This window comes from Oncorhynchus masou, chromosome 14, assembly GCF_036934945.1.
Source record: "Oncorhynchus masou masou isolate Uvic2021 chromosome 14, UVic_Omas_1.1, whole genome shotgun sequence".
Lineage (NCBI taxonomy): Eukaryota > Metazoa > Chordata > Actinopteri > Salmoniformes > Salmonidae > Oncorhynchus > Oncorhynchus masou.
This window is the reverse complement of record NC_088225.1, coordinates 24552745-24565271: the sequence shown is the minus strand read 5'-3', so window position 1 is coordinate 24565271 and position 12527 is coordinate 24552745. Positions and strand designations below refer to the sequence as shown.

At 44.2% G+C, this 12527-nt stretch overlaps 1 protein-coding gene across 1 annotated transcript in view; it reads right to left on the bottom strand.

Moving 5' to 3' along the window:
• Nucleotides 1-12527, bottom strand: part of baiap2l1b (BAR/IMD domain containing adaptor protein 2 like 1b) — an 81233-nt gene that overhangs the window by 21958 nt on the left and 46748 nt on the right. Inside the window, exons 7-12 of the mRNA XM_064986969.1 lie at nucleotides 8474-8626; nucleotides 8029-8184; nucleotides 6289-6424; nucleotides 5935-6163; nucleotides 2635-2697; nucleotides 2263-2449 (exon numbers count right to left, since the gene is read on the bottom strand). Coding sequence (XP_064843041.1) covers nucleotides 2263-2449; nucleotides 2635-2697; nucleotides 5935-6163; nucleotides 6289-6424; nucleotides 8029-8184; nucleotides 8474-8626 — 924 coding nt within the window. The remainder of the gene's footprint in view (nucleotides 1-2262; nucleotides 2450-2634; nucleotides 2698-5934; nucleotides 6164-6288; nucleotides 6425-8028; nucleotides 8185-8473; nucleotides 8627-12527) is intronic.

The following is a 12527-nucleotide window of genomic DNA, read 5'->3' as shown; positions in this document are numbered from 1 at the left end:
TGTATTACTATATTACTATACTGTATTACTATACTGTATTGCTATACTGTATTACTATACTGTATTACTATATTACTATACTGTATTACTATATTACTATACTGTATTACTATATTACTATACTGTATTACTATACTATATTACTATACTGTACTGCTATACTGTATTGCTATACTGTATTGCTATACTGTACTGCTATACTGTATTGCTATACTGTATTGCTATACTGTATTGCTATACTGTATTGCTATACTGTATTGCTATACTGTATTGCTATACTGTATTGCTATACTATACTATATTGCTATACTGTATTACTATACTGTATTACTATACTGGCTCAAGGGGAAATCCTCTTATCCACGGTCTTATACAATGCTATGATCTGTTATACTGTACCATACAGTAACATCTATCTTATCCTACCTTATCTTATCCTCTTATCTTATCCTATCCAATACAGGTTTCACAAATATGAGGAGGCATCAAATACTGTATAGACAACCTTTAGGGAATTAGGATGTGCTAATGGTTTGATGTGGCTTGTAATCAGTAAGTGCTGTTATTAAGAGTTTATTAAGTATTGTTACGGTGTTATATAGGTGCTAGAAAAATAAACATTATGTGCAGACAGGAAGCACATGTAAACATCAGCCAACTCTCCTGTTTACACAACTGACAATGGAGAAGGACTGACATGATCCAGAACCGCAGATAAGGTCAGGTACTTAGTACTATACCATCACTAGCTATCAGCTCTGGTCAGGTAGCTAGTAACTGTATAGTACTAAGTATCAGCTCTGGTCAGGTAGCAAGTAACTGTATAGTACTAAGTATCAGCTCTGGTCAGGTAGCTAGTAACTGTATAGTACTAAGTATCAGCTCTGGTCAGGTAGCTAGTAACTGTATAGTACTAAGTATCAGCTCTGGTCAGGTAGCAAGTAACTGTATAGTACTAAGTATCAGCTCTGGTCAGGTAGCAAGTAACTGTATAGTACTAAGCATCAGCTCTGGTTAGGTAGCAAGTAACTGTATAGTACTAAGTATCAGCTCTGGTCAGGTAGCAAGTAACTGTATAGTACTAAGTATCAGCTCTGGTCAGGTAGCTAGTAACTGTATAGTACTAAGTATCAGCTCTGGTCAGGTAGCTAGTAACTGTATAGTACTAAGTATCAGCTCTGGTCAGGTAGCAAGTAACTGTATAGTACTAAGTATCAGCTCTGGTCAGGTAGCAAGTAACTGTATAGTACTAAGTATCAGCTCTGGTCAGGTAACAAGTAACTGTATAGTACTAAGTATCAGCTCTGGTCAGGTAGCTAGTAACTGTATAGTACTAAGTATCAGCTCTGGTCAGGTAGCAAGTAACTGTATAGTACTAAGTATCAGCTCTGGTCAGGTAGCTAGTAACTGTATAGTACTAAGTATCAGCTCTGGTCAGGTAGCTAGTAACTGTATAGTACTAAGTATCAGCTCTGGTCAGGTAGCAAGTAACTGTATAGTACTAAGTATCAGCTCTGGTCAGGTAGCAAGTAACTGTATAGTACTAAGCATCAGCTCTGGTTAGGTAGCAAGTAACTGTATAGTACTAAGTATCAGCTCTGGTCAGGTAGCAAGTAACTGTATAGTACTAAGTATCAGCTCTGGTCAGGTAGCTAGTAACTGTATAGTACTAAGTATCAGCTCTGGTCAGGTAGCTAGTAACTGTATAGTACTAAGTATCAGCTCTGGTCAGGTAGCAAGTAACTGTATAGTACTAAGTATCAGCTCTGGTCAGGTAGCTAGTAACTGTATAATACTAAGTATCAGCTCTGGTCAGGTAGCTAGTAACTGTATAGTACTAAGTATCAGCTCTGGTCAGGTAGCTAGTAACTGTATAGTACTAAGTATCAGCTCTGGTCAGGTAGCAAGTAACTGTATAGTACTAAGTATCAGCTCTGGTCAGGTAGCAAGTAACTGTATAGTACTAAGTATCAGCTCTGGTCAGGTAGCTAGTAACTGTATAGTACTGAGTATCAGCTCTGGTCAGGTAGCTAGTAACTGTATAGTACTTAGTATCAGCTCTGGTCAGGTAGCAAGTAACTGTATAGTACTAAGTATCAGCTCTGGTCAGGTAGCAAGTAACTGTATAGTACTAAGTATCAGCTCTGGTCAGGTAGCTAGTAACTGTATAGTACTGAGTATCAGCTCTGGTCAGGTAGCTAGTAACTGTATAGTACTTAGTATCAGCTCTGGTCAGGTAGCAAGTGTGTAGCTCTGACTGACCGTGTGTACAGAAGAGCCGGAGGAGGTGGAGAGGGAGGGCGAGTGCTGCTTGCTGCCCGGGAGGACACTCCTCTTGGGAAAGTCGCTGTAGTCAGGAGGGGGGAGGACCATGGAGGAATCATCTGTCTCTGTGTCCTGGTGGAGCAGGTTCACCACGCTCTTACTGCGCATGGGAGGAGCCCCCACACTGTGGAGAGAGAGGGGGAGAGATAGAGAGAGAAAAGAGAGAAAGAATGAAGGAGAGAGAGGAGGGCATTCTGATCAGCAAAGGTCATCAGACTAGGAGAGTAGAGGAAGCACTGAGACAAGTCTGGAAGAAACCTAAGTGTGTGTGTGTGTGTGTGCGCCTGCCTGCTTGAGTGGTCCCCTTACCTGTTGTTATTCACTATTGGCTCTGAATATGCCCGGCAATAGGATGATGGAAACCATCCCCTCCTGGAACACAGACAAACAGAGAGAGAGAGAGAGAGAGAGAGAGAGAGAGAGAGACAGAGAGACAGAGAGACAGAGAGAGAGAGACAGAGAGAGAGACAAGTGATTACACTCCCATCTCCTCAGCTTTTTCCTACAGGCCCCTGAATAACCCTCAGACACTCCTAACACATTGACGTCCACACTGAAGTACACGATCCCCTGGAACCTGCTTCTCTACACACCACTCCATCATGCAGCAGCTTAATAGAATCCCCTCTTCAGGATTCTGTATCTCCAACCTCTCTATAGCTGTCTAACAGGTGGTGAGATAGAAGGGAGGCCATTATGGTAGAATAAGGTAGATACTCATCATAGGCCTCTGAATGGACAAATCATTGACTCCATACAAATCCCTGTGAGAAATGTTCATATTTGTCCATTTGTTCACTGGGTTTCAGAATGGGCAGCTGGGTGTGGCCAGTGTTTAACTAGATTACAACAGTGAGAAATGTTCATATTTGTCCATTTGTTCACTGGGTTTCAGAATGGGCAGCTGGGTGTGGCCAGTGTTTAACTAGAATACAACAGTGAGAAATGTTCATATTTGTCCATTTGTTCACTGGGTTTCAGAATGGGCAGCTGGGTGTGGCCAGTGTTTAACTAGAATACAACAGTGAGAAATGTTCATATTTGTCCATTTGTTCACTGGGTTTCAGAATGGGCAGCTGGGTGTGGCCAGTGTTTAACTAGAATACAACAGTGAGAAATGTTCATATTTGTCCATTTGTTCACTGGGTTTCAGAATGGGCAGCTGGGTGTGGCCAGTGTTTAACTAGAATACAACAGTGAGAAATGTTCATATTTGTCCATTTGTTCACTGGGTTTCAGAATGGGCAGCTGGGTGTGGCCAGTGTTTAACTAGAATACAACAGTGAGAAATGTTCATATTTGTCCATTTGTTCACTGGGTTTCAGAATGGGCAGCTGGGTGTGGCCAGTGTTTAACTAGAATACAACAGTGAGAAATGTTCATATTTGTCCATTTGTTCACTGGGTTTCAGAATGGGCAGCTGGGTGTGGCCAGTGTTTAACTAGAATACAACAGTGAGAAATGTTCATATTTGTCCATTTGTTCACTGGGTTTCAGAATGGGCAGCTGGGTGTGGCCAGTGTTTAACTAGAATACATAAAGGCTGGGGTACTGTATCAACTTCCAGCTTCCCTGTTAAAAGCACCACAGTGAACCATGCTGTAGGGTTCAGGTAGTGATCACATTTCACTAACCTGATCTGGAACCAGGCCAACATTTCAGTCACATGTCTCTCATTCTCTCAGTCTACGGTCTCAAAGGGTATCAAATAATCATATATGACAGATTTGTGTCATATAGCCTTGTGAACATAATGAATATGATTAATTATTCATGTTTTCACAGGATATTAATTAAATGTATTTCATTTCTGTCCATGACACTCTTCATCACACTATGGTGGTGGAGGGATACATGTGGATGTTATCAGTGTGTGTTGCTAGGTGACTGACCCAGATCCATCACTCTGGCTGAGGTGTGACAGATAGGTGTCTCATCAACTCAATGACATCACACTGCAGGGACCTCCACAAGAACCCTACACTGTATCAATGGCACATATCTAGGTAACATCCCAAAAGCCACCATATTCCCAAAAGCCACCCGATTTAGTGCACTGCTTTTGACACTATAAGAGTCCATCATCTCTAGAATCTGTAAAGAACATGTACAGCATCACGTCAGGAATACAACACCTTTAGAAAGTTCATCTTCAGCCTTGATTCAGCAAAACATCAGAGATTCATTTGGCTGTGATTCTCCCTACTTCCTTCCCCCCACTCCTCCCTTCCTGTCTCCTCTGTGTCTTTCTGCCTCCAGCCATGTGCTGATTGTATTCCCCAGTGTGTGCCGGCTCCCAGGCAGCTCTTAACGATCCCAGAGCACGGCGCCCAGCCAGCCCCACCTGGAGTGGTCCAGTTAAGGGAAGCTCAATCAAATCAACATCTAATCAGGACCGGAACTACCACATGCACACAGCAGCTGGCGGTGTGTGTATAAATGCATGTGTGTGCGTTAGGGCTGGGCGGTTACCATATTTTACTATATGCAGGTATTGATGCACAAAACAGTTTGGGTTTTTACTTTACCTTCTATAACAGTATTTGAATGTTTGGTTTGTTAAATGTGATACGCCGTATGTAAAGTTCATTTTTATTGTTTACTCTGCTACTTGAGTCATCCCTCTCTGCTCTCTCTCTCTCCATGCTGCTTTGCGACATGTCCCAACCCTTCACTCAAGGAGCGCATTTGTTGTTGCTTGACCACGAGACACTTTCGTTCAGTCTGCATGGTCAATGCAGCACATGCAACAATGTTGATGGCAACAATGTTGTTTCCACTTTGATCTTAATATAAATCCACAAGCGTTCTATAATTCCAATATTAGTTTCTTACATCTCCAACAGCTAGTTTGTATTTTCTAGTTAGCTGGCGAGCTAATGAAAGTACTGAGTCAGTGAAAACGTAGCTAATACAGCCTGATACCAGGACTGGTGGAGGCTTAAATCAGCATGTTGTTTGTGCAACAGTATCTTCTAAATCAAAGAGGAATAGGCAAAGCATGAATATGTTGGCTATATGAATAAAGTTTTAATGTAGCCAAAGATCATATGGTCCCCTAGGAAACACTGAACATCACTTTGGTTCCTATCCTGTCACAATAACTCATCCATGGCATTTTCATTTGTTGTCATGTCAACAACACTATTATGCCCACTATTATTTATATTCTAACCATAGAATTATAATAAACATTCTATTTCCATGATTCCAAAAGTTTGCCCAAGGGTTTTGAACTAAATCGCAATTGCAACATTTGGTTAAATATAGGGCCTAGTATTTCCCCCCATATTGTGACAGTGTGGAAATGATCTCAAATGAGTGCAGGGAATGCAGAAATGGATGGAAAATAATACTAAATGATTTTAGGTTGAAGTTGTATTGAACAGTATAAAACAATCCAAATGGAGAAAGACCCATTGAAATCATTTAGAATATATGTGTTGTCATTACGCACTACTCATAAAGCAAATATAGAACTTTTATTAATCAAAAACAGAAAATACCATCAAAAATGTGAAAAATAATATGTTATTATGGCCATATTGCCCATCCCTAGTGTGTGTGTGTGTGTGTGTGTGCATCACCGTATGTGTCCCTCTAACTTACTGCCTGGTGTTCTCCAGTTCTCCGTAGAGCCATCCGTCCCTCTCATCAGGTATGAGCAGGGTGATGATGTCTCCCTCGTCAAAGCTGAGCAGCGTAGAGTTGGTCCCCGAGGTGTGGGGGAAGATGGTGCGGACCCTGGGTCTCTTCACAATGTTGTTGAGTCCTGTGGCCACAGACACTGACCTGGGACCTAGACCGCCACTCTCCTCCCCTCCATTGTCCCTGTAGTCTGGAGAGAGAAGGGTTAATACACAGACATGTACACAGGTCCATGCATGCACCCACAAACAAACACACACACCAGCGATCAGCGGGGAGGACATGCGAACACACACACGCACGCACACACATTACCTGTGCCACTCTCAGTCTCTCTGGTGACTGAGTTTGTTGTGGGTGTGTCCTGCGTGAACATACTGGCCAATGGGCTGGTCTGAGCCTTCAGTGCCGGGGCAGGGGGTGGAACTGTGTCCCGGAATATGGAGTTGCTCTGACCATAGGAAGTGGAACACAGGAAGGGGATAGTATGAGTGCTAGAATGTACAGTTGTTAGTAGTTAACCTGCCATTGATAGTGGTACATTATTATTTTTGTACCTTTATTTAACTAGGCAAGTCAGTTAAGATCAACTTCTTATTTACAATGACAGCCTAGGAACAGTGGGTTAACTGCCTGTTTCAGGGGCAAAACTACAGATTTTTACCTTGTCAGCTCGGGGATTCGATCTTGCAACCTTTCGGTTACTAATCCAACGCTCTAACCATTAAGCTACCTGCCATCTAGTGGTTAAAACCTGCCACTGGTAGTGGTGCATTAGCAGTTAACCTGTCACCGGTAGTGGTACATTAGTAGTTAACCTGCCACTGGTACATTATCAGTTAACCTTCCGCTGGTAGTGGTACATAAGTAGTTAACCTGTCATTGGTACATGCATTGTTAACTTGCCACTGATTGTGGTACATTGGTAGTTAACTACTCATGTACCAGTGGCAGGTTAACAGCACATGTACCACTACCAGTGGCATGTTAACTATGCATGTACCCGTGGTGGGTTACCTACCAATGTACCACTACCAGTGGCATGTTAACTACACATGTATCACTACCAGTGGCATGTTAACTATGCATGTACCTGTGGTGGGTTAACAACCAATGTACCACTACCAGTGGCATGTTAACTACTCATGTACCAGTGGCAGGTTAACATGCCACTGGTAGTGGTACATTGATAGTTAACCCACCACAGGTACATGCATAGTTAACATGCCACTGGTAGTGGTACATGTGTTGTTAACATGCCACTGGTACATTAGTAGTTAACATGCCACTGGCAGTGGTACATTGGTAGTTAACCCACCACGGGTACATGCATAGTTAACATGCCACTGGTAGTGATACATGTGTAGTTAACATGCCACTGGTAGTGGTACATGTGTTGTTAACATGCCACTGGTACATTAGTAGTTAACATGCCACTGGTAGTGGTACATTGGTAGTTAACCCACCACGGGTACATGAGTAGTTAACATGCCACTGGTACATGAGTAGTTAACCTGCCACTGGTAGTGGTACATTAGCAGCTAACCTGCCACTGGTAGTGGTCCATTAGTAGTTAACCTGCCACTGGTAGTGGTCCATTAGTAGTTAACCTGCCACTGGTAGTGGTCCATTAGTAGTTAACCTGCCACTGGTAGTGGTCCATTAGTAGTTAACCTGCCACTGGTAGTGGTCCATTAGTAGTTAACCTGCCACTGGTAGTGGTCCATTAGTAGTTAACCTGCCACTGGTAGTGGTCCATTAGTAGTTAACCTGCCACTGGTAATGGTCCATTAGTAGTTAACCTGCCACTGGTAGTGGTCCATTAGTAGTTAACCTGCCACTGGTAGTGGTCCATTAGTAGTTAACCTGCCACTGGTAGTGGTACATTAGTAGGTTTTTACCATTTCATTATTATGATTAAATCAGTGAAGCCATAGTGTCATCCCAAGGTATCTGTGCTGTGTTCTCTCGCTCTCTCACATTGAATCAGAATTAGATATTCTAATTAATAAATTGTTTTCTAAATGGTTAATGAATGAGTGACTGCCTTCTCACCCTACTGTGTCTCTGGGAGATGGGGGAGGCCTGGGGAGTGATGGACACTGGGGTGCGAAGACCCTCAATCATAGACATCACGCTCTCGGGCACGTTGGTGGCATCGCCACACTTGTCCTGCCAGGTGGGCAGCTTCCCGAAAAGCATGTCTCTGGCCTGGGGTCAGAGAAGGAACAGCAGCAGTCATAATAGTTACTGTAGAATGGGAGCCTTGGATTTGTGATTTGGTACCCCGCTAGACATTTGTATAATGAACGTGGTACACAGATGGTGGTTATGGTAAATTCATGGAAATAGTCAGTGCGATCTGGTTCCAATTCCACTCCTAGCCTCTAGTCTCTAGCCCACATCCCCTTAAAACCCCCATCATTTTAATGGATTGAAATCATGTTCAGGTTTTCTACTGACTTAGAACCTAGGAGGCACTGTAGCATAGTTCCAATACCTTGTCGTGGAAGGCAGCGATCTGATAGGAGAAGGTGCAGTGTTTGTCCACCAGGAAGCAGAAGCGTCTCTTCTCCTCCAGCAGAGCCTCCTTGCAGCCTTCGGCGATGAACTTCTGCATGTCCATCTGCCCTGACCTCAGCGTCTCCAGGCACTGCACAATACAACAGGCCAATGACATGCTGTTATCTCAACTGCAACAACCAATCATACGCAAATATGCAACGACCAATCATACGCAAATATCTTGCTGCACTGACCAATCGCATGCTCTCCCCTCACTGCAAAGACCAATCACACAGTCGTGTCTTGCCACATAGTCATAGCTCAGCCAATCAGAGCTGCCTTGCACCGTAGGTATCAGGAAGTGAAAGGGCATTGTGAGGAGAGGAGCAGAGATATAGGCTGGCTGGACGTTCTAATCTCTGTGTGGCAGGTAGAGACAGAGATACAGAGAGGTATTGTAGGGATACTGTACAAGGGAATGGAATGGGTTTTATTATCTAACATGGCTGACAAAGAAGAATAGATGAGGGCTAGGGAGGTGACAGTAGCAGACATGCTGACAGAGAATAATAGATGAGGGTTAAGGACGAGCAGCAGCAAGATATACTGTGTGTCTAGGAGTCTGAAAGTACATTCAAACTAGGCAGGTGAGCTGGACAAGGTCAGTCGAAACACTGAGTTTGTATGAGTTTGTTTTGTGTGGTTTTTGCTGCATTTACATAGGCAGCCTTTTTGGCACTAACTGGTCTTTTGACCAATCGGATCAGCTCTGAAAAAGATCTGATGTGCAATGATCTGATGTGATTGGTCAAAAATATCAGAATTGGGCTTCCTGTGTAAACGCAGCCTAGGAGTCTTATCTGAAGGCACATTTAAAAACTTGGCACAGGATCTGAACAAGGTCAGTCGAAACATTTAGTTTGTATCGCTGAATGCTGAATTAAAAATGTTTAGTGGGAGTGAACAAAGAGCGTGCAGACAATGACACAACCTTCTTTTGTGTGTCTTATCTTCCATCACAGACATGGGCCACTCAGAGGTCAGGGATCAGAGACTCTGATCTATGTGGGTGTGAATGGCTCTGATAACTTTGTCATTATGGCTAAGTTTATGATCTCTCTCTACTCCTTTTCACTGTTTCTGTGGCTGGCAACTGTCAATATTTACAATCAATACAGTTCTATTGATTTGATTGGAAATGGAACTGAATGGGAGACCAATGAGCATACAGCAGAGTGAGTTGAAGTAAATATTGATCCTTGCTATCTGGGATCGTTGGTACGTCCCTACCCCATTGAAGTTGACATGTAAAATGGTAAGGGTTAAGGTTAGGGTTTAGGGTCGGGATGTCCCAATGATCCCGGATAGCACTAACCTGTAAATACTTGGTACAACAATGACAAAAACAAAGACGTGTAAAATGGATGCCACTATGTGTTGAATTACCAAAGTAGTTTATCTACTGTAGACTGAAGTATAATAGCGTTCTTTAAAATGTGTGCACTGAAACATATGACATTGTTGTAGATACAGAGGAAAGATTATCATTGGATTTATTGTTGGGATGAGTATTGAGATGATGTGTGTGTAGTTCATTAGAACTAAGACATGCATGCTATTGGGTCCTTGAGCCATATCTCTTAAATGGACCTTGGTATTTATCTTGATTACATTTCATATGATCATACAATGTCCCTGCAGCTCAAATCAATCTAGGTACATGAATCTGTAAGGAGAACACAGAAAAAAAGAGCATTGATTCATTGAAGATTTCAATCAAAGAAAGCTTGACTCAGTTGCTTACATGTGACATAGCAGCCAGTGTGCAGTATGGGTCTTGGGAACTCATTCACCCAGAAACACCTGGCATAACAACAGACCTGCACAAGTGACAGGTGGCTAGAGATATACTCACACACACACACCCTGTCCTACACACTGGACACGCCCCACCCTCCCACAGTTGTCATGGTAAACAAGAGTGAGAGCGGCCAGGGAAAGTAGTCATGTTGGTGGGTCCCGTTTCACTGGGTTTAGCCCTAGCGGCAGAGAGGTTAGAGCAGCGGGCTAGGAGCCAGAGGGTCGTCGGTGAAAATCCTGAATTTGAAGGAGAATCTGGTGGGGAGGGAGCTGGCAAACGAAGGGTTGCGGGTACGAGTATCCTAGAGCCAACCCTGTGTAAAGTCAATCCGTTTCAATATGCTGTTTACCTCCTGACCTAACACACACACAGTTAAAGGTGGGAGACAGACTAGGGCTGCACAAGTGAGATCCCCATCTCGTCATCACAACACTGCAAAATCACCTTGCAGCCGTACAGCACAGGATGTTATCTGTAACACCATGTGACAACACAGGATTCAATGTAATCTACCCTCCACACACTCTTTCACCAGCTTCCTGTCCCTATTGGAGATCTTGAGTCAGAGGAAATGGGAAAAGCCTTCCTATGGTAATTTGTTGTGGTCTCCATCCAATTACAGGTCTGTGTAATGAATTCAGGGTTTGGTTCAGGTCAAAAGCAGTTTACTATAACTGGAATAGGGGGTCATTCTGGATTGGTGTGTATTATTAGGTATTACTGCACTGTTGGATTGGTGTGTATTATTGTGTATTATTAGGTATTACTGCACTGTTGGATTGGTGTGTATTATTGTGTATTATTAGGTATTACTGCACTGTTAGATTGGTGTGTATTATTGTGTATTGTTAGGTATTACTGCACTGTTGGATTTGTGTGTATTATTGTGTATCGTTAGGGATTACTGCACTGTTGGAGCTAGAAATATAAGCATTTCTCTGCATCTGCGATTACATCTGCAAAATATGTGTATGCGACCAATACAATTTCATTTGGTTGAAGTAGTGCACTATTTAGGGACTAAGGTGTCATTCTGGTCAAAACTTGTGCACTATCCGACAAGGCAAGTGTATGCACATAAGAGCACACTCAGTCACACACGAGGACAGTAACATAGCGACATGCATACAGGATCTCTCTCTCAAGAGGCCATTTTGCAATTTGCTTCACAATTTCCTAATTTCCCAGACCCCACCTCCAAGACTTACTACAACAAAAGAGACACACCATTGTTTGGGTCACCTGTGACAACGCTGGCCTTTCCCATAACATCACCTCCTCCTTATCACGGGAGCCATAACAATCACCTCCTCCTCATCACGGGAGCCATAACAATCACCTCCTCCTCATCACGGGAGCCATAACATCACCTCCTCCTCATCATGGGAGCCATAACATCACCTCCTCCATAACATCACCTCCTCCTCATCGTGGGAGCCATAACATCACCTCCTACTCATCGTGGGAGCCATAACATCATCATCACCTCCTCATCGTGGGAGCCATAACGTCATCATCACCTCATCGTGGGAGCCATGACGTCACCTCCTCCTCATCGTGGGAGCCATGACGTCACCTCCTCCTCATCGTGGGAGCCATGACGTCACCTCCTCCTCATCGTGGGAGCCATGACGTCACCTCCTCCTCATCGTGGGAGCCATGACGTCACCTCCTCCTCCTCGTGGGAGCCATGACGTCACCTCCTCCTCCTCGTGGGAGCCATGACGTCACCTCCTCCTCCTCGTGGGAGCCATGACGTCACCTCCTCCTCCTCGTGGGAGCCATGACGTCACCTCCTCCTCCTCGTGGGAGCCATGACGTCACCTCCTCCTCCTCGTGGGAGCCATGACGTCACCTCCTCCTCCTCGTGGGAGCCATGACGTCACCTCCTCCTCCTCGTGGGAGCCATGACGTCACCTCCTCCTCCTCGTGGGAGCCATGACGTCACCTCCTCCTCCTCGTGGGAGCCATGACGTCACCTCCTCCTCCTCGTGGGAGCCATGACGTCACCTCCTCCTCCTCGTGGGAGCCATGACGTCACCTCCTCCTCCTCGTGGGAGCCATGACGTCACCTCCTCCTCCTCGTGGGAGCCATGACGTCACCTCCTCCTCATCGTGGGAGCCATAACGTCACCTCCTCCTCATCGTGGGAGCCATAACGTCACCTCCTCCTCATCGTGGGAGCCAT